Raw genomic sequence first — 25,614 nt, forward strand, 5'->3', positions numbered from 1 at the left:
AGCTCTGGGTTTAGGTTTGGGCCACTTTCCAAAACATTGTTCAGTGAGAGGCGATTTTTGGCACTTAATGATGCATCGAATACTACCCTCAGTTTTGTTGTCTGCCTTTCATGACGAACAACTGCTTGATGTGGCATATAGTACACCAGACCTTCCGACGTGCCGTAATCTTTGCTGGCTGGCTCCGCATATTCCTTTTCAATGTAGTCTCTTATGCAGGCGTCGTATTCCTTAATCAACGAATCTCCTTTCAGGAGGCGCGTTTTCTGTGCTTTAAGACGCCTTGCGGCGCACTCGTAGTTGTCGCCAAGATCGTAAACCGTCGACCTCCAAGGGAACGACACCTTATAGCGGCCATTCTCAAATTTGACGGTTTCTTTATAGTGCTGAAGGACCGCGTCTTGGTGACGAACTGGCTCATGTTCCTTGATACCGATGTGCTCGAGCTCCCAGAAAGACTTTAGCTGTGCTGATATTTCCTTTTCAATTTGTTCCCTCACTCCTATTCGCATTACGCCAGCAACCGCGGAGCAGACTCCTGTTGACTTCCTTGTGCCGACCTGGCCCTGGACTGTCCATCCGAATACAGTCTCCACTGCCATCAATCTGGAGCTGAAATGCTTAGTGGATCCCGTGACAATTTCCCAGTAATGATCTGCACCTATCAAAAGGTCAATATTTTCACTTTCGCCGCCCTGCGAGGCATCTGCGACTTGCAAGTGAAATCTTGAAAGTTGAAGTAGAATAGAATTTGATGGAGCAGCCATGAGACCTGCACAGATGCAAGGAACTTCCAGCGCTTCTACTCGCACCCCTTGGTCGTCGTAAAGGCTTCTAAGCCACAACTCCACACGACGCGATTTTGTGCGTGTTATAGCTGACTGGTCACCAAAGGAAAATATATTAAGTTCCTCTTCCACAAGCACCTTTAACTTCAGCCTTTCGGATAGGTCGCGATGGATGAAGGTTGCTGACTGCCGCCATCAAGGAGAAGCCTGACAAGTGTACGTTCATGTGGACCCTCTGTCCAAGTCCGCGCTGTCTGTAGGAGAAACTGCTGTTCTCCAGTGCACATCAAGTTATCTTCCATGCCTAATGAGGACTTCAACACCGTGGCTTGGTCAATCAACGGTGACGAAGATGCATCCCCTTCATCAGTGTTTCGGTCTCTTCTAAAGTCAGGGTCGCACATTTTCGTTAAGTGTTTGCCGTTTCAATGCGCACACATGAGCCACTTAGCTTTACGGCACTCTCTTGCCGCGTGTCCCCTTGTTGTGCACCGGAAGCACCTCTCTCTTATCCGCCACAGACATCTTTGCGTTACAGTTGCCGGTCTCATGGCCGTTCGAATTACAAAATAGACATCCTGTGCTGTCCTTAATGGTGGTGTGCAGTGCCGCAGCACTAGGCATGTTCGCCGCTTTAATGTTGTTGTTGCGCCTTTCCTTTACCAGTTCGGCACCGCTGTGTCTGGGTGCTTCGTACCGCTGTATGATCTCTCGCGTCGCAACCTCTTTTCTCAAAAAACGCAGGAGCACCTCCAGCTCACTTCCCTCGTTCGTAGCCTCGTTTCTTCGTTGGTATTCCACACGAAGGTCGGCAGGCACCGCTTTCTTTATTGTGGTCAGCAACAAAGTTCCATAAGTGCCGACACTCACGCCTAAAGAAGTGAGGCTGCGTACACCTGTCTCTACTTCGTCGACGAGGCTGCGCAGTTGGCCGAGATTCCGTGAGTCACGCACTGGCTTGATATTAAGTAGCCGTGACACGTGGTCTTCTATGACTACTTCCTTTCTTCCGAACCTCTCCTTTAATAGCGAGAGAGCAACTTCGTAGTTGCCTTCCGACAAGTCAAGTCCTGCTACCGCAGCCACCGCTTTTCCTGTCCAGTAGCTGTTGAGGTACTTGAATTTGTCTACGTTTGAGAGATTCTGGTTAGCGTTGATAGTCGACTCAAACTGGCTCCAGAACCCTTGCCACTCTCGAAGCTCTCCGTCAAATTTGTTAATTTCGAGCTTTGGCAACTTTACGGTGGGGCGTATTTGCGAATTGTTAGCGCTAGATTCTCTTTGATCTGAGGAGTTTAGTGTGCGATCTGATGAAGCATTTGTGCTGCTAAGGTCGCGTAGCATGCGTTGTACCTTTGCTCTCGCCACGCTGATCTTTTCTCTGTACATTTCGGAGCATGCAACTTCCTCTTCGAAAGCTTCATCTTCAACGCCTTTTTCTATTTCCCGATCTAGCTCTTTCAGCGAGTCTTCTTTAAGAGAAAGAAGATTGATCTTTTCTTCCAGCTCACCAATTGTTGCATTGCCGTCCATGGTGGAGACTTCGTTGAGCAGCTTGGTTGTAGACGTTCGCACCACGGCCCTTCTTCGCTTGATTCTGCCGATATCCATCCTTTGACGTCCCTATTCCCGGGTTTCGGCACCAAAATGTTGTAGAATAAGAGACGGAGACTTTTTAACTTATGGAAAAACGACAGACGTCCGTTGGTTTTGAACGCATCAAGAAGACTGATTTATTTTGACTAGAAGTCAGGGAACAGGGAGAGAGTAGAGAGAAAGCGAAAATCACAATTCACTGTGCCATACAGGCTTTCATGCCCCCCGCACGTGCAAGCAACCCGCTCCAAACCTGAATGGCACCGCCTGTCGCTGTTCGTAGAACGCGCTCGCCAGCAATTTGCACGCAGTTCATGTGTGTCAAGTGCCCGGCGCTTCTGCCTAAGCGACCTCAGCAGTGTCTTTTTTGGTGGGGGAGTCCTCCTCGCCACATCGTTGGCGGCCCCCCACGCGGGGATGCTTTGGCTTCAAAATGGAGGATATACAACAGCTGCGTCCGACGCTCGGTCCACTGCTGAGCTGGTCAGGAAGTCAGGATGGTGGGGTGACCGAGGCGCCTGGATCGCCCGATCAACTCCGCTAGCCTGCGGATCGTAGCCACAAGGAATCAAGGAAACGGTGCCGTCAGCTTGTAGCTGCGGCTTCCGGTGGAACGCCCACTCAGCTCGCAGATCGTAGCCGCGGCATATGAAGAGCAGCTTCCACTGGGTTGCCGCCGTCTCCGAGATCCACACGTCCTGTCCGGCCTCCAGCTCCTTCTGCCCGCCTTCATCCCAGAGCGTAGCTGGGCTGCTCTCATCGACTACGTGTCTCTTCTCCCGTTGGCCAAGTAGCTGCACGTGCACTTTTGCGCTTCTTCTGCTTTCATAATGTATTCTTTTTATTCGGACGCTCTTTTTTTACAACTTCTTTCTTCTTTATTTCTGCCACCGACTCCTCTTTTTATCTTCTGCTTTTTCGTCTTCCTTCTTTCTTTATTGGCTCATGAGAATGGCATTGAAGTGAAGGCCCTTGTTGACAGTGGGGCTACTGTCTCAATTATCAACAAGAGTCGAGGGAATGCCGGCTCTCTGCATGCTGGTAGAACGTTGCGGGTCCACGCTTACGATGGGTCAGTCACCATGCGTAACGAATGGATAATCCTGGCTATCGAATTCCAAGGACATTATGTTACCAGTGATGTAATGGCAATACCCTATACCTTTTGTGCCGCCCAGACACGAAGAAACTTAAGATAAACGTCTGTTGGGACGACAACATAATGGCCCAAGACAACATAAGAACAGAAGATCCTGGTGAAGGGCCTATGGTATCAAGGCTGATTTTCAACCGGGAAGACAACAAGACATAGTGCCCAGAGCTTACATGCATGGAGTGCTATCCTCCAAACGATGAAATCACATGTCGTTCCTTTCGAGCTGACAGATAAAACAATGGTTCCTAGAGCCCCCTATAATATGTGTAGACAAAAAATTACTCCAACTCCCGCTAAAGGGAACCATGTGTGGATGCGAAGCAGCGGGGAGATTGTTAGCTTGAGCGGGAGATGGTTTCGCGGCAGCGGCCCGAGCGCTCATCTCGGCGCTGCACAGGAGAATGAGGTGCGCGCGCTCCGTCATTTTCATACCGCGGAACTACCGTGGCGCCCCCAGCGGACTATGCAGCTGTCGCACCACCTGTCGTGCGCGCCGCTCTGGGTTCCTAGATGAGAGAAAGGGGGAGCGTAGGAAGGAGAGAGAGGGGAAGGGGACGCGCATGCGCTGTGGGGGTGTGGCACGCGGGCGCCGCTTCGTACAGTAGAGGATTCCTAGAGGAGAAAAAGGGGGAGCGTAGGAGAGGAGAGAGAGGGGGAGGGGACGCGCATGCGCTGTGGGGGTGTGGGACGCTGCGGGACGGACAAAGCCCCCGCCATAAGCTGCTTCGCATCTAAAACGTGTGGCTGAAAAAGGAGTTGCAAAAAATGTTGGACGCAGTTATCATCCGACCTTCTGTATCCCAATTTGCTCCTCCTATAACTATTGCACCAAAAGAAGACGGAACGTCCCGCCTCTGCCCAGACTATCGGGCTCTCAACCGGCAAACATGATTGATACCTTATCTAATGCCGAGAATCGACGATATTATTGACGAAACTGGTGGTTGCCATTGGTTTTCACGAATAGATCTCTGCAAGGGCTTTTGGCAGATTCCAATAAGCGAAGAAACGAAAAAGTACACCGTGCCCATAACCCCATTTGACTTGTTTGAGCACAACGGCCTACCATTTGGTTGGAAAAACTCCCCTGCGTGGATTCAGAATATTATGACCGACATTTTGAAACGACCTCATCACTTATTCAAAGACAAATGAGGAGCTCCGTAGTCATGTTTCAAAAGTTCTTCATGCTCTCAGCCTTGCCCAACTCTATGTAAACTTGAAGAAAAGTGCTTTCTTTCAAGATAAAGTAGTATTTCTTGGCAGGGTGTTCAATGGACACACTGTCAACATTTTCTTTGATGAAAGCACTTTTACTCACGGCCGGAGATGTTGAGGAAAAGCCCAGCCCTGTTTCGCAAAACGTAGAACACAAACTACTAAATGCAATAAAATGCCTACCAAAACTACTAGAAGGCCAAGAGAAGATCCTCGCAGAACATGAAGTTTTGCGTTGGCAGCAGAAAACACTGCATGAGCAAATTGAACAGATATGGCAAGAAAAGTTGAAGCTCTGACTGAGGGAAAGGAAAAGGAAGGTTTCCGGGCACACAACAGCAATCTGGCTGATACCGTACTCAATCTATTGGCAAAATAAGGCAATATTGAAAGCAGGTCGCGTAGAAATAAGTTACCATTATTTGGTTTGGATGACACTGAAAAAGAAAAATGGAACCAGTCAGAGTCCAAAGTGATTTCGCTTTGTGCAGGAAATCTGGAAATAGAAATTATCTGCTTGCGTATGCACTGGAACGAAAAAAGAAGTACATACTTAGGTATAACAAGCTGGTGATGCGTGCAAAAAACCTATATTCTTGATGGCTCCAGTGGTTCTGTTCGAGAATGTACCCAATAGCAAACAAAACAACCTCATTCCCGATTTACTAGAAGGAGACGTAAACTGCCGTAGCCTCAAGAATAAAACTGCTGATCTTGTAGGGCTTCTATTGATATCAGAGCGTGACATTGTTATCGCCACCGAATCCTGGCTAGACGCTGACATTGCAGATTCTGATGTTTTTACATCAGACTATGTTGCATAAAGAAAGGACCGAAATGCTCGGGGATGGGTTTTTTTATTCTGGTTCGGGACGCAATTGAAAACGCACCATTACTTCCAGCTGGCGATACGTCAGAATCTGTATGTTGCAGGCTATGTTTTTCAGATGGAAACGCCCTTTTTGTCAGTTCTTTCTACAGGCCACCCAATTTCAACACTGTTGAACCATTCATCAGCCTTTCAAGGTCACTCTCAGCCCATTTGTCTGAAACAGTAATTCTTGGTGGTGATTTTAACATCCCAGATGTTGAATGGCGTGACCAGAATAACAGGTCATTGCTTCAGTCTTGATTTTTCGAGCTAATAATGACCCATGGGCTCTTCCAGTTCACTGGTTTTCCTACTCGTTATGAATGTGCAGACATTAATAATGTTACGATAGGGTGTGTTTATTTAACAGATGAATTGATGAAAAGGGGCCGCGCCGACACCGAGCCGCTACCAAGACAAGTTCACTTCGTTCTCCTCTTCTTCCGTCCTTTCCGTAGCTTTAGCGTAGCACTCCTCCCTTCTCAGACGAAGCCCGCTGGGCGAGTAACTGTCACGTCTACTCAGAGTCACGTGGATGACAGCGTTTCAGGCGAGCGACGTGAACAAGCTACGTCTTCTTAGACCGGTAGCCATTGAGCACGAGACGAGCAATCGAGTAGGTTACATCACTTAGGCGATCGGTGATGACGAAAGGCCCGGTGTAACGGGCCAGAAACTTCTGGCACAGGCCGCGTTTGCGAAGTGGTGTCCAAAGCCATACAACGTCCCCTTCGTCGTATGACACATTCTTACGTCGTAATAGTAGCGGATCTTGGAGTGGTCTTGGGACGCCAACGTACGGAGCTGAGCTATGCGGCGTGCTTCCTCAGCGCGGCAGAGAGTCTGGGCAATAGAAGAGTCCGTATGAGGAGTAAAAGGTAGAATGGTGTCAAGGAAGCTGCGGGGTGATCGAACATAAAGAAGATAGAAAGGGCTGTAGCCTGTAGTTTCATGCTTTGCGGTGTTGTAGGCGTATGTCATAAAAGGCAAGATGTCGTCCCAATTTTTGTGCCTGGAACACACGTACATCGAAAGCATGTTGGTCAAAGTTCTGTTAGTGCGCTCGACGAGACCATTTGTCTGTGGGTGATACGGGGTCGCGTGGCGAAACTGGCAAGCACAGAGACGCAACAGCTCTTCGACTACGTCGGCCACGAACTGCCGGCCGCGATCGCTCACAATAACACAAGGTGGTCCATGGCGGAGTATAACAGAGGACAGGAGGAAGCTTGAAACATCAAGAGCCGTGGCCGTTGGCATCGCTGCGGTTTCAGCATAACGCGTTAGATGGTCGACGCAGACTATAATACAACGGTTATCGTTTGTTGAGCGCGGGATTGGGCCGAGAAGGTCCACTCCAACCATTTCGAAAGGAGATGATGGTGGCGCTACAGGGTGAAGGAGTCCGACCGGAGCAGTATTAGGGCGCTTGAATTGCTGGCACTTGTTACAACTGACCACATAATTTTCTATATCTCGTCGCATACTGGTCCAGTAAAATCGGCCCTGAATGCGGTTGCATGTTCTGGTGAAACCCAGGTGCCCTGCGGTCGAGTCGTCGTGCATAGCACGGAGAACGTGGGTTCTCAATTTTTTAGGGACCACTAAGAGGAGGCGGGCACCATCACCCGCATAATTCTTCTTGTAGAGCAGGCCATCTTCGATGACAAAGCCATTGTGACCTGTTGGCTGAGCAGCTGAGGCGAAGAGGGCATCCAGGCTGCGGTCGTCACGCTGCTTTTGCCGGAAGGGGGCCAGGTCGGGGAAAAGAATGTCGTCGATGGCGGCCAGAAACTTATCGAAATTGTCGGCGTCACATTCACTTGTTTCTAGAGGGAGCCTGGAAAGACAATCGGCGTCCGCATGATGTCGGCCACTCTTGTAACGGACTGCAAAGTGAAATTCCTGTAAACGTAGCGCCCATCGAGCAAGGCGGCCAGACGGGTCGCGGAGACCAACTAACCAACATAGTGAATGGTGGTGAGTAACGATCGTGAAGCGGCGCCCGTAGAGATATGGCCGGAACTTCTGGACTGCAAAGACGACGGCGAGACACTCTTGCTCAGTGACGGTATAATTTTGTTCGGCCTTGCTCAACGAACGGCTGGCGTAGGCAATGGCATGCTCGGCGTCACCAAAGCGCTGCACGAGGACGGCGCCGAGGCCGATTCCACTCGCGTCGGTGTGCAATTCTGTTGTGGCAGAGGGATCAAAATGACGAAGTATGGGTCCGGAAGAGAGCAGGAACTTCAGTTGACGAAACGAGGAATCGCAATCTGCTGTCCAGATGAAAGGGTTATCCTTGCGCAGCAATGAAGTCAGGGGGTAGGCAGTATCGGCAAAGTTGGGCACAAAACGTCGAAAATACGAGCAAAGACCCAAGAAGCTCCTGAGTTCGCGCTGTGACTGCAGTTGTTTAAAGCCGCTAACTGCAGCTTCCTTCTGTGGGTCTGGTCGCACCCCGTGCTTGTCCACTAGATGTCCAAGTACTAGCGCCTCTCGTTGGCCAAAGTGACATTTCTTTGAATTGAGTGTAAGTGCAGCTTGTTCAAGGCACGTCAAAACAATGTCCAGTCGATCGTTGTGCTCTCCGAAAGTGCGGCCAAAAATGACGACGTCATCAAGATAACACAAACAAATCTCCCATTTCAGGCCGCGCAGTACCGTGTCCATAAATCTTTCAAATGTTGCAGGTGCGTTGCACAAACCAAACGGCATAACGTTGAATTCAAACAAGCCGTCTAGGGTCACAAAAGCGGTTTTCTCGTTATCAGCTGAATGCATGGGTATCTGCCAGTAGCCTGATCGGATGTCCACAGATGAAAAGTAGGACGCGGAATGAAGGCAATCGACAACGTCATCGATGTGGGGAAGCGGATACACATCCTTTTTCGTGACAGAATTGAGATGCCGGTAGTCGACACAAAACCTCCAGGACGCATCTTTCTTTTTCACGAGGATGACCGGCGCAGCCCATGGCCTAGAGGATTCTTGGATGATGCCCTTGGCTAGCATGTCGTCGACCTGTTCAGCGACGATCTTGCGCTCTGACGCGGACACGCGGTAAGGCTTCTGCCTTATGGGATGCGCGGAACCCGTGTCGATCCAGTGGCGAGCCCGCGTAGCTGGAACGCGTACTTTGCTAGCGTTCTGCTCGAAATCAAATAATGACGCATGCTTGCTAAGGACGCAGACCAGGGCTTGACGCTTCTCTGAAGACAGTGACTTGTTTATCATTTTTAGAAAAGGCAACGAGTCTTCAGGGATAACGGGGCCAGCCCCGTGCTCTCGGGATTCGTGTGACGTGTCATCAGTTAAAGCGTCTATGTGGAGGCTGGTATCCACTTCAAAAGAGGCAAGTCGCATACCCTTGGATAGCACAACTGACTGGGAGGCTAAATTTGACACCCACAATGTAGTTGTTCCGCAGGCCACAGAGAGGATGCACCGAGGTACGAGCACACTTTTCTTCACAACCATCGAAGGCACAGGCTCAACAATTGCATCAAATGTATAGGCGTCGACACCACAAGCAGCAACTCGAACTCTGGATAAGGAACGTGCCGGTAAGACAGCATCTTCAATGACGGCGAGAGTGCATGAACAGGGAGCAGGTTGGTCGGCAACAGGAGAGAGGAAAAGCTCGCCAGTACTGCAGTCAACAGTGACACCGCACTGTTGTAAGAAATCGAGGCCAAGAATTACGTTGTGAGTGGATTGAGCAAGAACTGCAAATTCAGCTTGATACACGTTATGAGAGAAATAAACGTTCGCGGTGCACACTCCGATAGGTCGGAGCAACTCTCCACTCACAGCACGAAATGCATTAGCGTTATCCCAGAGAAACATGACTTTACGGTCTAGTTGGGTTTTGAAATCCAGGCTGATAACGGAGACACTCGCTCCTGTGTCCACTAAGGCCAACGTAGCAACATTGTCCACTAAAACACGAACCTTGTTACGACACATGGTGACGGGCGGAGGCATAGGGGCGTGTAGCTGATGACTGGCGACCTCACCTCCATTGGTCGGGCCGCCTAGTTTCCCGGTGGCGGTGACGTCAGACGTCGTCGCGGAGATGGAGACCTGCGCTGGCGTGAAGGCGGAGGCGTCAAGCTCCGCACAGAAGCTGGTGAGTCGCTGCGGTAATTCACCTGGTGGTTTGTCCTGCCATCGGAGTCAGAAGGCCAGCGTGTCCCGTCACTGTGGCGATTGCTGCGTCGATAAAAATTGCGCGGTCGCTCATACGACGGTGGTGACGTGCGACGGCGATGTGGACAAAATCTGGCGACATGTCCGCGAATACCGCATTTTAAGCAGATGGGACGCTCACGGGACGCACTGAAATTGTCATTCGCTGGATAACTGGCACGGCCATCCCACTCTTGAGGAACTGCAGGTGCTCTGGGTGAGTAACCGACGTGGAACTGATAACTTGTATGCGCGTTCATAGTAAGATTTGACGCTCTTGAACGAGGAGCGAAGTTGTAGGCATCTGTGGAGACGGCGGTGATGGACGTCTCACCGAAGTCGCAGTGAGCAAAGGGCTCTCGAACCCGCGGAGTCGAGAGGGAAGCCGCCTCACGTCGGTCAAGCTCCTCGCGCACCACTTGCCGAATAACTGATGCAAGGTCGGATGAAGCTGGGACCACGTCAACACTGGCGACGTTAGTTACGTTCGCCAGGCGGCCGAACTTCGGTGTGATACGCCGAGCTCTCAAGGCTTCAAACGTGCGTCAGTGCCGAATGACGTCACTGACGGAGTCGATACTGTCTTTTCCAATGAGGAACTGGTACACGTCCTCGGCAATCCCTTTTAGAAGATGACCAACTTTGTCATCTTCTGTCATCTGAGGGTCCAGGGCCTCCTTGCACAATTTCAGCACTTGCTCGATGTACGTCGTGCATGTTTCGCCGGGAACTTGGGCTCGATGCATTAGGGTTTGTTCTGCACGCTTCTTTTTAGCTGCCGGATCTCCGAAGCACTTCTTGATTTCATCTACGAACCGTTCCCACGTCGTCATGCTTTCTTCGTGGTTTTCAAACCACACTGACGCGATTCCCTCGAGGAAGAAGGCAACGTTGTTAAGCTGGGCGGTGGCATTCCAGCCATTGAACCTACTTGCGCGTTGGTAAAAGCTGAGCCATCCGTCCATGTCTTCCCCGGCTTTTCCGGCGAAGGTTCGTGGTTCGATGTAGGGCTGCCATTGGGAGCTGGAAGAAGGCAGCGGGTTGTCACCGTCGGAAGCCATCTCTGGTGGCAGACCGGCAATTCGGCGACTTCGGCGAAGCTCCACGGATTGCGCTCCTGCGGGCGGTTCGTCGTCGTTGCTCGGAGACGCCGTTGTTTTACCCCGCACCGTCCACCAAAACTGTTACGATGGGGTGTGTTTATTTAACAGATGAATTGATGAAAAGGGGCCGCGCTGACACCGAGCCGCTACCAAGACAAGTGCACTTCGTTCTCCTCTTCTTCCGTCCTTTCCGTAGCTTTAGCGTAACAATATGTTAGACTTGGTCTTTAGTAACCAGAGAGATCTCGATCATAGACTTATTTTCACTAGTACCAGGGATTAGTGATCATGAAGTAGTTGCAGGAGCTATTCGTGGCAGAAAAATAGAATTTATCAAAATGCGACCGAGAAAGGTTTTTTTTATGAAAGGAGGAATTATGAGGCTATCTCTAATGAGTTAAATGATTTCCTGCCTTTATCTGCGCATTACAGATCATTTAGTAGGAACGACAGTCCGTGGTTAATATTCAGGGATAAACTGATTTCATTAACCATAGATTTTGTTTCGTCTTAAGTGGAATCGGCTAAGTGCCACAAAGATAAACCTTGGGTTAACAAGGCTTTACGTTCATCAATTCATAAAAAAATCCAGAAATTACAAAATATACTGCAAGACAAAAAACCCTAGCTTGTACAGGAAGCTAAGGGATATCAGCACAAAACTTAAAAGTGAATTGAAGGTATCGAAGAATGCATATCTATCAGCCTTAGCAGAAAATCTCAAAAGGAATCCCAAAGAGGTCTGGCGGTATATCAATTAAGAGCAACAAGAAGGATGACACTGGCATCCCGGCCGTCACAAATGATGGTAACCTAATTAAAGAAGACAAAAGAAAAGCAGAAGCTTTTAACAAGTATTTTCATTCAGTTTTACAAAGCCTTAATTGTAGCACTGCAATTTCTGACACACCACCGCGATTACCCGAAATGGAAAACATTGCCGTGAGCGAGGAAAGAATAGACAGAGGCTTTGTTTAATCTGAACCCGCATTCATCTCATGGACCCGATGGAATTTATAATAATATTTTGAAGCACTGCTCAATACAGATAGCGCCTTTCTTAGTAATATTATTCAACAAGTCACTAGATACTCAAAGCTGCCCGAAGATTGGAAGACAGCCAGCGTGACTCTGATATTTAAAGAAGGTGATCTACACACGTAGGCAATTACAGGCCGGTATCTTTAACTTCCGTTTGCTGTAAGACGCTCAAACATGTCCTGTACTCTAATCTGATGAAGCATTTTCAAGCAAATAACTTTCTCACCTCAGCTCAGCATGTGTTCCGCTCTGGTTTTTCGTGCGTAACACAACAAACCGAATTTACACATGACATTGCACTCAGCTTGGACCACGGTGAAAAAATTGATGAACACTTCCCAGATCTGCCGAATGCATTTGATGTCGTCCCGCACAATCTGCTTTGCTTAAAATGATCATTCCTAAACATTCCTGAACACATTCTCGGCAGGGTAAATGATTATTTACACCTGTGCAAACAGCACTTGTGTTCTTAATGGGTTGACATGAGCTCTAATACACGTGCTCTCGGGAGTGCCTCAAGGCTCTGTACTTGGGCCACTTTTATTCCTTGTGTATATTAACCATTTAGTAGTAGGCCTTAAATCAACCATTAGACTGTATGCCGACGACTGTGTCATGTATCGTCCAGTGAAATGCCATGCCGATATGTCTGTCGTGCAGGGCGACCTTGAAAAAGTGTCTATCTGGTGTAACCGGTGGCAGATGACTCTGAATACCGGTAAATGTTACCATGTGCAGTTTACAAATAAATAGAAAAAAATCGCCAGTTCCTATTGCGTAAATAATATTGCACGCAGTACCATTGAGCATGTTAAATACCTTGGAGTTACCTTTTGTGCAACGCTTGACTGGCCTAATCATGTTAACTAAATTAGCGCGAAAGCTTATCGTCTCCTTCACTTTTCCGACAAAATTTTAAGCATTATCCTTCATCACTGAAGACAACATGGTACTTAACTAGCGTCAAACCTATTCTAGAATATGCATGCGTAACCTGGGATCCATACACTAAAAACCTCACAGACAAAATAGAATGCATCTAGAAGGAAGCAGCACGTTTGGTAACAGGAAATTATAATTTTACTGTCACAATATCCGGAATACGAGAATGGTTGGGTTGGAAAACTCTCTCTCCACGAAGGAAATTCCTAAGATTGAAATCCCTTTACAATATATACAAAAGTAAAACTGGTATTGGCAAAACATTGTTCATTAAGGATCCGCATAACACTTCGTCTAGGAGAGACCACGCTAACAAAATTAGAACTTGGAAGGCCTAACGACGTGTTCGGCCACCGCTTCCGTCCAGCTCCTTTCTCAAGTGCCGACGTGGCGTTCCGGGGATTATTGAACGCGCTGGTCTGCCGAAAAAGAGGGATCCTCTCTGGAGTGCCCGGCCCGCCGTGTGATGCTGCAGCTGATCCAAGGAGCCTCGCCCGAACGTCTCCGAGGTCGACAACCACACCCTGGACTGCCCGCGTCACGGACTCTGCCGAACCTCTAAGTCTCCCGTCGCCAGAGCATAGCTGACGATGCGACTTTCCTCGCCCATAGCCACGTCGATAATGCTCGAACAGTGCCGTTTCTCCCTCGATTACGGCTCGATTCACACGCCTCGAGGTCGCGTATCGTTTGGAACGCTCGGTTCACATCATCCTTCTCTTCTTTTCTTTCGCCGCAGGCCTCTTACTCATGACAGCCGCCCCGGCCAAGGTCGAAGACTCCTACCAGGGCCTTCCGAAAGGCCAGCAACATAACATCATCATATCCCCCGCTCCGCGCAATATGCATACCCAGCGCAACGTGGAAAAAAGGAAGGCCAGGGCGGTGGCACTCCTACGCGGCCGACAGAACTCCCTGGCGGCAGCTGCTTCGTTGACGCGGCCCAGTATGGCAACAGCAAAAATTTCACACTAGTGTCCATCAACCACAGGGGTTTGACCGTTAACGCAGCTTCGGTACAAAACACGTCGTCGTGTGCGGCCGAGCAAGTGGCCATTGCCTTGGACCTCCTGGACGACAAACATGCCATTATCTTCAGCGACTCCAGGGCAGCCATCTGCGCCTGAATTCAGCGCTGGCGCCGTGTGTAAGGAAGCGTGTCGCATCCTTGATGGCAAAAGCATCGCCAACCACACTCTCACGTGGTTCCCCGCTCACATGAGATCCATCATGGGAGGCCCCACAAACCTCAACGAGCTGGCCCACTCCAGGGCGCGAGGTCTCGCTTTCCGCGACCATGGAGAACTCTCCGGCCGGCCAGGAGTGGTGGAAACAGAGATCAACCGACAACATATAACGAAATTACGCAGCACTTTTATCTCGGCAGGACAGACTTTCCCCTTTCTCACAAGAAGTTAAATAGAGCGCAGGCATTGACGCTCAGATTATTGCAAACAGGCTCGTATCCCAGCTCGGCTTTGTTACACAAGCTTTATCCCGACACTTATGCAAGTAGTTCTTGCAGGCACTGCAATGACTTCGCTAGCCTAGACCATATGCTCTGGCGTGGCCCCTCGTTGCCAGGCTCGGAACAAATCAATGAGGACAAGTGGCTCTCCGCTGTCAAGAGCCCCGATGCCGGGGCGCAACTATGGGCTGTCCAGAGGGCCCACGACGCGGCGGTCAGGCATGGCCTGACTGACCCAACTTGGGAGCGGCCCGCTGCGCGCTGAGTTGCGTACCTGAAGACTATCATTAAAGTTTTGCATCTATCCATCCATCCATCCAACTACATCTGCGTAGGGACTCTAGAGTACTCGTGTTTAGTTGGATTAGTTTTGATTAGTTTAATTTAGGTGAAAGTTGAGCGCCTGTCTTCGTCCCGCTTCCGCGCTACACCTCTCATCATGGAATACCGTCTCGGTCACACCTACGTTCGTACGGAGCACTTGAATTGGTGGCCACCGCCAGTGTTGTTGACTTGCAATTTTTTTTGTCTTTCTTAGCTGACACCCAGAGCAAGCGCGCTATGAGAAACTTGCCGGTTTAGATCACACATAATTTTAGTGTAGATCAGAATTTAATTCGTAGAATACTCGGATAAATGTATGCATCTGAAATAATTAAACATAGTAGCTACTTCACAATAATAAACAAGTTATCAGTCATTGCTATGTATCAGTGTTGGAAAACAGTCTTATTATGGGTAAATTAGACGCGTAATTATTTTTTTAGGTTTGCGCCATCATTGCAGGAAGTTTAGCTCAAGTACATTGTATGAAACACTGGGTCTTCTTATCCTACAAAAGATAAAAATATTTTTGTTCTGTTTATATGTATGATGTACAGCCACCCAGATCTTTCACTAGTGTGCGCGGGCGGCGACTTTCTGTGCGTCAGCACCTTAAGTTAGGAACAAACATACAAATGACTATGCTGTCTTCACGAGCTGTGTGAGCATTAGTTAATTTTGACCGTTTCGCAAGTCCGTTCCATTGTAACGCACTGAACAGCAGAAAAAAAAACGCATTTACATAAGCTAGCTAAAGATTTTACCGGCTATACATCTGTTCTCGTGGTGCACGTTCGCTCGGCATTCGTAATATGTGAGCATCTTGCATATTGTTGTTTGTTAGTTTTTTTTATTTATTTTTTACTAGGAACCGATCTTGTTTAGCGTCATGGCATCTTTACCGTTTGTTGTTAGCTTATTTCAGTGCAGTTAATTTTTTATTATTTCACACTCTTATAATGACATCTGCGTCTGCTGGAAATTTAGATTGTTTTTGAAATTGTCTCCCCACTCCCCTCTTTAAAGGTTCGGATATTGAATTTGTTATAAATAAATAAATACATTCATAAATAAATAAATAAATAAATAAATAAATAAATTAAAAAGTACTTGTGATCAATAAATTCTATACAGGCAGGCTTACCTGCCTCGACATCAATGGAGGAGTCCATGAGCACGGGAAATCCCTCGTAGCCAAGGATATTCCCATTCAGGTCGAAGTGCACCTCGAGTTGTCCCACGTATTTGCCGAACCAGAAGGCAGTTACCACTACTGCCTGTGAGTTCGAATGATGTGCACATTGTCAGAGACATTGCAAGGGCATGTCGTCACAAGTTCACTCACAATGGGCAGAATACTTCTGCGCATAGAAAGTTGTGTAAGCGCCAATTTCTTCCTGAATAATCAAAGAGCGAAACGTACTGCCTTAGAATCATCTCCCTACTCTCACCTGTCAAACGAGTGCGTAATAATGATAGTTAAAGACCCATTAATCTTTTTCGTGTTATCAGCGCATGATATTTTTTTTCTGTGCTCTTAATCACACACACAAAAAAAGGTTCACCGACGATTACGATGCACCCTAATGCCAAATTTGAGCGCAGATTTATATGTCTTTTAATTTTGCGGTATATTGGCTGGCGCGGACAATCTGTCTCGTGCGGCACGTTGCAAACGGAGCGAAGTGTTGCGCGACTGCTTCATTAAACTGGAGATCGCGAGAGCTAGTGCGTGGGGCCACCGCGTGGGTGAGGCGTGGGCGCGATACGGACGACGCACGCTACTCTGGCGCCATCTCGTAGACATCATTGTAGCACTACGGTTTTCTTCTCACGCCTTCGCCATACGCTCCTCCGCTTTCCGCCTCATGGTTGCACTGCACCCTTCTCTCCGCCTTCCTCCTCGTGTCTTTCATCCCCTGCTGCGGTCCGCGTTCTCTTCCATCTTTCGCTGTGCTCGTTCGCTCAGTTACGCCTCCGACGCTGACGGTCGCCGCAGGAAGGGCGCCTTAGAGCTGCGCTCCAAAATTGAATAAGGCCGCCATCATGAACGAAAATGGTACACACCACGGTGGCGACCGAAAACGCCATCTCGTGAGGCGACAGGGCCGGGATTTTGAAAAACAGAACACGCGGGACGAGTGGTTTCGGCAGCTTAAACCAGCCTTCAAGCTATTGCAAAGGGTGAGGAAGAAAGATGGGGTCAAAACCCCCTTGTCAAATCCGAATCACGCGGAAAAGGCTGAAAAAGAGTAGCAGGAAGATGCCTCGTCAGTAGGAGAGAGTGTAAAGGTGCTGATAGCTAGTGACTCAAATCGAAGTAAGTGCTCAGAGGCGATTGCTGAGAGGTTGAAAGGTGACAAAAGAGCGGTGGTAAGGAGGTTCTCAGCGCAGACACTGGGCTCGGTCACGAAGCGAGCTAGATAAAAGCTCACGGATAATGCACATAGACGCAACCTCGTGGTAGTAGTGAAGGGGGAAGGGGTAATAAAAGACGTACTACACGGACAAGGAGAAGCAATATGGCCCCGCGTTTCGCGATGGCTGTAGATGAATTGCGTGAGACGCACCCTCGGTTGCAGATTGTGGTGTGCACGGTGCCAAGCTACCTTTACCTGACGCTAACGTACAAAGAGTACCCTAACGTAACCTCCTCTCAGCATTCCTCCTCGCGTTTTTCATCCCCCGAAGCGCTCCGCGTTCGCTTTCATCTTTCGCGGTGCTCGATCGCTCAGTGACGCCTCCGACGGTCGCCGCAGCAACGGGCGCCTAAGAGCTGCGCTCTAAAACTCGTAGGCTCGAACAGTTTCCAAGAGCAAAGGTCAGACCATCGGAATGCAGGGCATGGTATTAACGAAGACTGCCGGCCGGCGGCAAGAAGCACCCACGAACGAAACGTTTTGTGCTCCGGTCCTGTTCATTTTCTGCTGATTTAACGAAAAAAACCGTACTGCAAAAAACCAGTGTCTTCCAGTGCCTTAGTAGGACGTTCTGGCGGGCTAGTTGGTTCATAGCTTTTAGACGTTTATAAACTGCGCAAAAAAACGAAGGCACAAGAATGAAAACACACACGACACCACGAGTGCGCTCGTGGTGTCGTGTGTGTTTGCCACACTGAAGATCAGCATCATATGCCACACTGAAGATCGCTTTCGTTTTGTGCATTTCCCTTTTGACTGGTGCGGATAGCTATATGGACCCCAGGAAGCCCAGGAAGCCTGCCACTGAAATGGTACCCGTCGTGCGCTCATCCGATCATCTTAGACTGGGATTTCATGTCAGCTGCATCTGCTGTCATTTCGTGCGGACAACCACTTATACATATTACGGACACCGAGCTCTGTGACGCTGCCGATTCCTCGCCGCCCCACCTTGTCACAGCGGCAGATTTTGTTCTTCCACCCGGCCAAGCCAGCATTCTCGCCATGAGATCTAGCGAAAATATCGACGGCAACGCAGTGGTTTCCCCTTCTCAGCGCTGCATTTTTCGGGGAATCGCGATCGCTTCTTGTATAGTGCGTTTCTCACGCGGCTGCGCCAGTCTGACCGCCTACAACACGACGTCAGAGTCACTTCTGCTGCCGGAGGGGTCCACTGTTGCCATGCTTATCGACCCAGCACCAGTATGTGTCGTCACTGCTCCGCCTCTTTCCTCCTTCGCCGAGTGTACGCCCACGGACGGTTCACCCAGTGCTCTCAGGGCCACTGTGAGTTCAGATCTGAGCCCAACTCAGACTGATGCCTTGCTGACCATCTTAAGGAAACACCAACCTTCCTTTGACGTTTGTTCCGATGGCTTGGGTAAAACAACCGTGGCCGCTCATCACATCGAAACCTACGGATCCCGCGTCATTCGTCGCCGCCCTTACCGTGTATCATCTGCTGAACGGAAAGTTTTGGAAGACCAAGTCAACGACATGCTCGCACGGAACGTTATAAGGCCTTCAGCAAGCCCTTGGTCGTCTCCTGTTGTCCTAGTTAATAAAGGACGGTTCGGTACGCTTTTGCGTCGATTATAGGGCACTAAACAAAATTACCCGTAAGGACGTATATCCTATGCCCCGTATTGACGATGCTTTGGATGCCTTACAAGGTGCCGAATACTTTTCGAGCCTTGACTTGTGTTCTGGATATTGGCAGATCCCGATGCATGAGCCCGACAAAGAGAAGACGGCGTTTGCAACACCTGATGGCCTTTTCGAATTCAACGTAATGCCTTTTGGTCTGTGCAATGCGCCAGCCACATTTGAACGAATGATCGACACCGTACTACGCGGCCTCAAATGGAAAACATGCCTATGTTACCTGGACGACATTGTCATCTTTTCGTTCAGCTTCTCCCAGCACCTAGAACGTTTAGACGACGTTCTCACGTGTCTAGCCAAGGCCGGTCTCCAGCTCAGTACTAATAAGTGTCGATTTGCGAGCCGCAGCATCAAAGTATTAGGTCACGTGGTCAGCAAGCACGGCATCGAGCCAGATCCCGACAAGGTCGCTGCTGTACAGCATTTCCCAACACCAACCACACCTAAAGACCTTCGCAGCTTTCTAGGATTAGCGTCGTACTTCCGCCGCTTTGTCCGTGGCTCCGCGACTAACGCAGCTCCTCTTCATAAAATCCTGACCACGACCATACCCTTTACCTGGACGGATGAATGTGAAGCCACCTTTCAGACCCTCAAGCGATGCCTCACATCAGGACCAGTGCTTCGTCACTTTGATCCCACAGCCTCTACTATCCTTCACACTGACGCAAGTGTGCATGGAATAGGCGCTGTCCTGCTGCAGCGGAACCGCGCGTCTGAAGGGCAAGTCGTGGCCTACGCGAGTCGTACTCTTTCTCCTGCTGAGCGAAACTATACTATCACCGAGCAAGAATGCCTCGCCATCGTATGGTCTATACAAAAGTTTCGCCCCTATTTATATGGCCGCCAATTCACAATTGTGACTGACCACCATGCTCTGTGTTGGTTGTCCTACCTGAAGAACCTGTCCGGACGCCTCGGCCGTTGGGTTCTGCGTTTGCAGGAGTATGACTACACTGTCACATATAGGTCTGGCAGGCAACATCAAGATGCTGACGCTTTATCTCGTTTCCCGCTGTCGCCAAATGCCCCTGTCTCACCTTCCCTCCGTTCGGCACCGCCCAGCCAACCGACCACAACCATGGCCCCGGTACGGTTCGTGACCTCGGTCGACAGTCTGTCCTCAGAAGACCTCGCTTCTCTCCAACGTGCAGATACGTACAGCCGCACAATTATCGACCAGCTCACTGGCTTATCCCGTCCTCCCAACAGGCGCTTAAGACGACTACTGGCATGGTTTAAACTTCATGATGGCTGACTACTGTGGCAAGTTTACCACCCTACCGGTCACCGATGGGTCCCAGTCGTCCCTCGCTCACTTCGACTGCAAATTTTACGAGCTTTTCACGACGACGCAACGGCTGGCCACTTAGGATTTCACAAAACCTACGACCGCATTAAGACTGGCTGTTTCTGGCCTGCCCTGTCTACTAGTGTTGCCAAATACGTCAGTTCGTGTGCGTCATGCCAACATCGAAATCGTTCGACCTCTCTTCCCGCCGGCCCTTTACAACCATTGCCGTGCCCGTCCGTTCCCTTTGAGTTCGTGGGCATCGACTTATACGGACCCCTTTCGCTTACACCCGCGGGTCACCGCTGGATTGTCACCGCCGTGGACCATCTCACTCGCTACGCTGAGACGGCAGCTCTTCCTTCTGGTGCGGCCTCTGAGGTCGCCGAGTTTGTCCTGCAAGCTATTATCTTGCGCCACGGTGCTCCTCGTGTTCTTCTAAGTGACCGTGGCAAGACATTTCTCTCCCATGTTCTTGCTGAAGTCCTGCAAGCCTCAAACACCATTCATAAGACCACCTCTGCATACCATCCCCCGACCAATGGTCTTACCGAGCGTTTCCATCGAACTCTGTCCGACATGATCTCCATGTATGTTAAACCCCACCACACAAACTGGGGCACTATACTTCCTTTCGTCACGTTTCATATAATACTGCCGTTCAACGCACAACAAACTACAGCCCCTTTTTCCTCGTGTACGGCCGTGCACCGTCTTTTGTTTTGGGCACCACCTTTCTCTCTACGCCTTCTGTTCCATCCACATCTCTACCAGAGGAGTTGGCCGCCCGCGTCGCCCGCTGCCGCGAAATTTCGCGCGCCCACACCGCGACCATTCAAGACAAGAGGAAAGTCCGTTGTGATGCGACCCGTCGTGTCATTTCGTTCCGACCAGGCGACGAAGTGCTCCTGTGGACACCTGTTCGAGTGCAGGGCTCCGTGAAAAATTTCTTCACAGGTATTGCGGCCCATATACCGTGCTTGAAAGAACATCTGCCGTGAACTATCTCGTAGCTCCTGTTACCTCGGTTACTGACCGCCGTTGCCGCAGCACTGAAATTCTTCACGTCTCTCGCCTGAAGCCGTATCGTCGGCGTTCCGACCGTTTCTGACTCGTTGCCTTACCGGCCGCTTTCGTGAGGGGGGGAAGTTAGTGTGAGCGCTAACTGTGCAGTTCATCATCGTCTTCATGTGTATATACCCATCCTCGATCATAATCATCATCATTTTGTCGGGTTGGTGTTCGTGGGCTGTCTCGCGCTGTGTGACAATAGAAGAGCTCTGCCTTCGTCCCGGGCGTATAGATATACGGTAGCCAGGGACCGCATATTGCTGGCTCTAGAGCTGCATTTACCACCAGTACCACGCGCTCAGCGCCTCCCAGTATCCAACGCGTGACACTGGGCCCATAATCGGCCATGGCACTGGGCACTGGATACTGGGTTTTGCAATAGGGAATGCACCCTGAAATATTTGTCACACCGTGGATGTATTGCACGAAATGCAATATGGGTGATTCTGTGATAAAGAAAACTGAAGGGGCAATTAGTTATACCTACGTGGATGAATGCGATGGCATTGAGATCAGCAGAAGTCGAGGGGGTTCGACACCCACCAAAGGTCGTGGGTTGAAGTGCCTTAATTAACTCTATCTTAATTAACTGTACCTCTAAATTAACATCAAAGTTCATGGGTTCGAGTGAGGTAATGACTTACATCTTAATTAAACTCTACATAAATAAATGTGCATCAATTAACTTTGCCTTAATTAACACCCAAGGTCGTGGGTTAGAATGCCTTAATTAACTCTATCGTAACTATGTCTTAATTAGCCTCGCTTTAATATACTCCAACGGTCCTGGGTTCGACTCCCTCCAATGGTCCTGGGTTCGATTGCCGTAATGAACGCTATCCTAATTAAACCTGCTTTAATCGCCATTCCTTTAATTTACTTTGCTTTAATTGACTTTATCAACTGCCTCGATTGGCTCACTTAGGCGACACTTAGATCACTTGGACACTTGCCACATTTTTAACACATTACAAATAAAAATTAAACTTTTCACATGTGACAAAAGCTTGGCGAGCTGTAAACATTACAAAGTGAAACTTGGGCGTTTCGGGCGTTTTTTTTATATGCATCCTATCGATGAAGCAAACAACAGTGTAGAATTAGTGTACAATTTGCTCCATAATCTAGAAGGCTATCATCTAGGAATCTTTAGATCCGCTAGCATTCTTCGGATCGGATCAGCCTTCCGTTTACTTGAAAGCGTAGCAAGGATGGGCCCGGAAATCCGTTACACGCGGCGCCCTATCAACCTCTTGGAATGCCAATTGCATTTTGTAAAACGGTTCACCACACTTAAACGGCAGGTTCTGAGAAGCAGCAGGTTGAGTTTTGGCTTCTAGATGAGACGCTCGTCCACTTAGCTGTCCTAGGTCCTTTTTTAAGGCTATATGATTGTGTAGCACCTTATTATTAGATACAAGACCACCTTGTATAAAGGCTAGAATCTTACCTTTAGACAAGGTCAAATTTATATATATGTTGACACCTTGACTTGACAAAAAGCATCCAAGTTGACTTCTTTTGGTGCGTCTAAAGAAAACCAGTGGAACAAATATGAGTTTTCAGCCAACACGTTTTAGATGACCCATACGCACTGTTTCCTATTGGGCCGCATTTCTTTTGTAAATGATCCTGCGTAAAGTCAAGAAGCCTCGCCTTTAAGAGAGGAACGCAATAGCATACGAATATACCTGACTGCATCTCACGCTTCCCGCAACTGCAGCTTATGTAACCGTAATTTTTACCGGGAAGAGCTGGCGGCGAAGGCTATGTACGAAGGCGAGCTTTTTGGTGGAAATTTGGCCTCTTGCGTGGGCCGATCCCGGAGGTAGTGCACAAATTACATCGCTTTCATGTTGCTGTTATTGTTTCGCACCTTTAGTATTTCAGTCTGAGAAGATTTAACATAAAAGGCACGCGCTGTCGGTGTTTCGTGTCATGACATTTTTTGGTGGGCTTCTAATGTCAAGAATGTAAGACAAGGTGTGAGCAACTTACGTCATAGAATGGTGTGGCAATATAACCCGCATATACCGCATTTCATATAACAAGGCGTGGCATATACATACACCGAATGTCGCTCACGGATACTTCGCCGATGCCGGCGCCCACACCGGATTTCCTGCGGCCCTTAACGCCATCGCTTTAAAAGTAGCCTATCTGGACGTGCGTATGGCGGCTCACTGCAGTGCAAAGCCAGTGACTGACGAATAAATTAGGGCGAACATTGGTCATCAAATAAGGACAATAGCAAACACTGTCTGCAGGCTGTGCCCACCTGCGTGCCGTCGGGTCTCTGTATGACGACAGGGTACGGCCCGTAGACCGGCTCGGGTGGGCTGACGAGCGGGCTTCCGCTGAACATGAAGTAGTGCGAGCTCCCGCCCACCACAATGTCGACGAGGGGCACTTCGAACGCGATGCGCTTGTCGTACTCCAGGCCCGAGTGGCCCAGCGCTATGATGACGTGCACGCCCTGCTTCTTGAGGCGCTGAGCTTCGCGCCGGACGCACTCGACGTCGTTTGTGAACTGTGTGTGTCCTGCGAAACATATCACCTTGCTGCCAGTGGGAACAGGTGGTAAAAAAGAAATAAATGAATAAAGCACGAGCGGCACATTCCTGTACTAATTGTATTCTCCTAAAGAAAAGCTCGGCAGCACGTTACAAATCTGTAACACGTGTAGACGAAAGCGTACTGCACACGTGGTAATGCATTAAGTTATACGATCGCAGAGGTCAGACTTGTTGCGAGACATAACGAGGCGCAGTGTGAAGTAAACGTATAGCGCTGTAGGTCGACCTCCTCAACGATCACATGCGTGTACCTAATGCACTACGTGAAGGTTCTCTCTTTCTTTCCGTCTTTCATTATACCGTTCGTTCTTTCCTTCTTTTTTTTCGTTTTGCACTGAAGAAGAACGAGCAGTATGCACTGCTTCGAGAAAGACGACGACGACGAGTTGGTCGAAGCCTTGTGCCTCTGTTGCTTGAGCTGTACAACCTCTCGTGGCAGTGCTCTACGCGATAATTAAATAAACTAGAGCGCCGCTCTACCTTTGGTGGACGTGCTGGGCCCTTTACCGACCTGGAACTCCGCAGCCGGACGCTCCCTCCCGTTTCTGCCATGCCTGAGGCCGCAGCGCAGCCCAATCCTCCCCAGGCCTCGCCTGTTGTCTGCTGCGGTGCTCTACGCCAACGCCATCCTCCTGTCTTCAGCGGCACCGACGATCATGACATCGAGGATTGGCTCTCCTCATACGCCCGAGTGAATGCGCATAACAAATGGGATGGCAAAGATAAACTGACTAACGTCATCTTCTATCTTTCTGGAGTCGCTCATCTCTGGTTCCGAAATCATGAATCCGACTTTTCACCTGGACAGCATTTACTAATTGTTTCAAAGAAGTCTTCGGTTGCCCTGCTGTGCAAAAGCTTCGTGCGGAACAACGTTTGCCTGGTCGCGCTCAGCAAAAGGGTGAAAACTTCACTAGTTACATTGAAGATGTCGTTGACCTTTGTCGGCGCATTAATCCCACTATGCCAAAAAGTGAAAGTTAACGAATGTCATGAAAGGCATCGAAGATGATGCCTTCCAGATGCTCTTGGCGAAAAATTCTCGAACGGTTGACGAGGGAATCACCCTGTGCCAGAGCTACGACGAGCTCCGCAAACAGCGCCTCACTACGCGCCAAGCTGCCGCGCCGGACGACAGGGTTTCTGCCCTAACCGACAGTTTCAATGCTGCTCCCGCCCACTCCTCGTTCCTCGACCAAGTCAAACAATTCGTTCGAGAGGAAGTCGCGCGTCAACAAGCGCTGAGCCCATTGAGCCTGTAGGCACTTGCACCGTCCGTGTCGCCATACAAGACAGTTTATATCACATTGAGTTTGTTGTTCTTCCCCGCTGCTCTCATGCAATCATTCTAGGATGCGGCTTCCTCTCTTCTCATCGCGCAGTTATTGATTGTGCCCGTGCAGAACTTGCGCTGACTCCATTTTGCGGAAGTCTTTCTGAAGATTTGCCTCTCTCTTCTGCTAGAGTGTTCGTTGCCGCCGACACCGGTATCCCTACTTTCTCTTCGGCCCTTGTGCTCGTTACCTGTGCTGCTTTCTACGATTCAGCAGTTCTCTTCACGATGTCGAAACTTGCTGCACGCCGTCATCCCTTCTTGCTTCCCATCGCCATCCTTCCCATTCGCGAGAGCTCCAGCGCACTTTACGTTTCGAATCCGTTTTCGTGCCCATCAAGCTTACACCATGGCGAGTGCCTTGGGTCTGCTGACGAATTTGAGACGAGCTTTCTCTACGATGTGCCTGATCACTCGACTCATCTTCAGGTTGACGCCATGGCTCTTCCTGTCTCTGCGTCGGAGCCAGCATGTGACAGAACGTTGGCTCGGTGTATTGATCCGAACCTCACTCCGAGTCAGCGCGCGCAGATCGTCGACCTCCTTACCCGATTTCG

At 49.5% G+C, this 25,614-nt stretch overlaps 1 protein-coding gene across 1 annotated transcript in view; it reads right to left on the reverse strand.

Annotated features, from left to right (window-relative positions):
- LOC119462552 (protein 5NUC-like) overlaps window positions 1-23,906 on the reverse strand; it is a 118,713-nt gene extending 94,807 nt beyond the window's left edge. Inside the window, exons 1-3 of the mRNA XM_037723894.1 lie at window positions 23,876-23,906; window positions 23,427-23,689; window positions 15,846-15,978 (exon numbers count right to left, since the gene is read on the reverse strand). Of these exons, the coding sequence (XP_037579822.1) occupies window positions 15,846-15,978; window positions 23,427-23,689; window positions 23,876-23,906 (427 nt within the window). The remainder of the gene's footprint in view (window positions 1-15,845; window positions 15,979-23,426; window positions 23,690-23,875) is intronic.
- Between the last annotated feature and the right edge of the window lie 1,708 nt (window positions 23,907-25,614).

This window comes from Dermacentor silvarum, chromosome 8, assembly GCF_013339745.2.
Source record: "Dermacentor silvarum isolate Dsil-2018 chromosome 8, BIME_Dsil_1.4, whole genome shotgun sequence".
NCBI lineage: Eukaryota > Metazoa > Arthropoda > Arachnida > Ixodida > Ixodidae > Dermacentor > Dermacentor silvarum.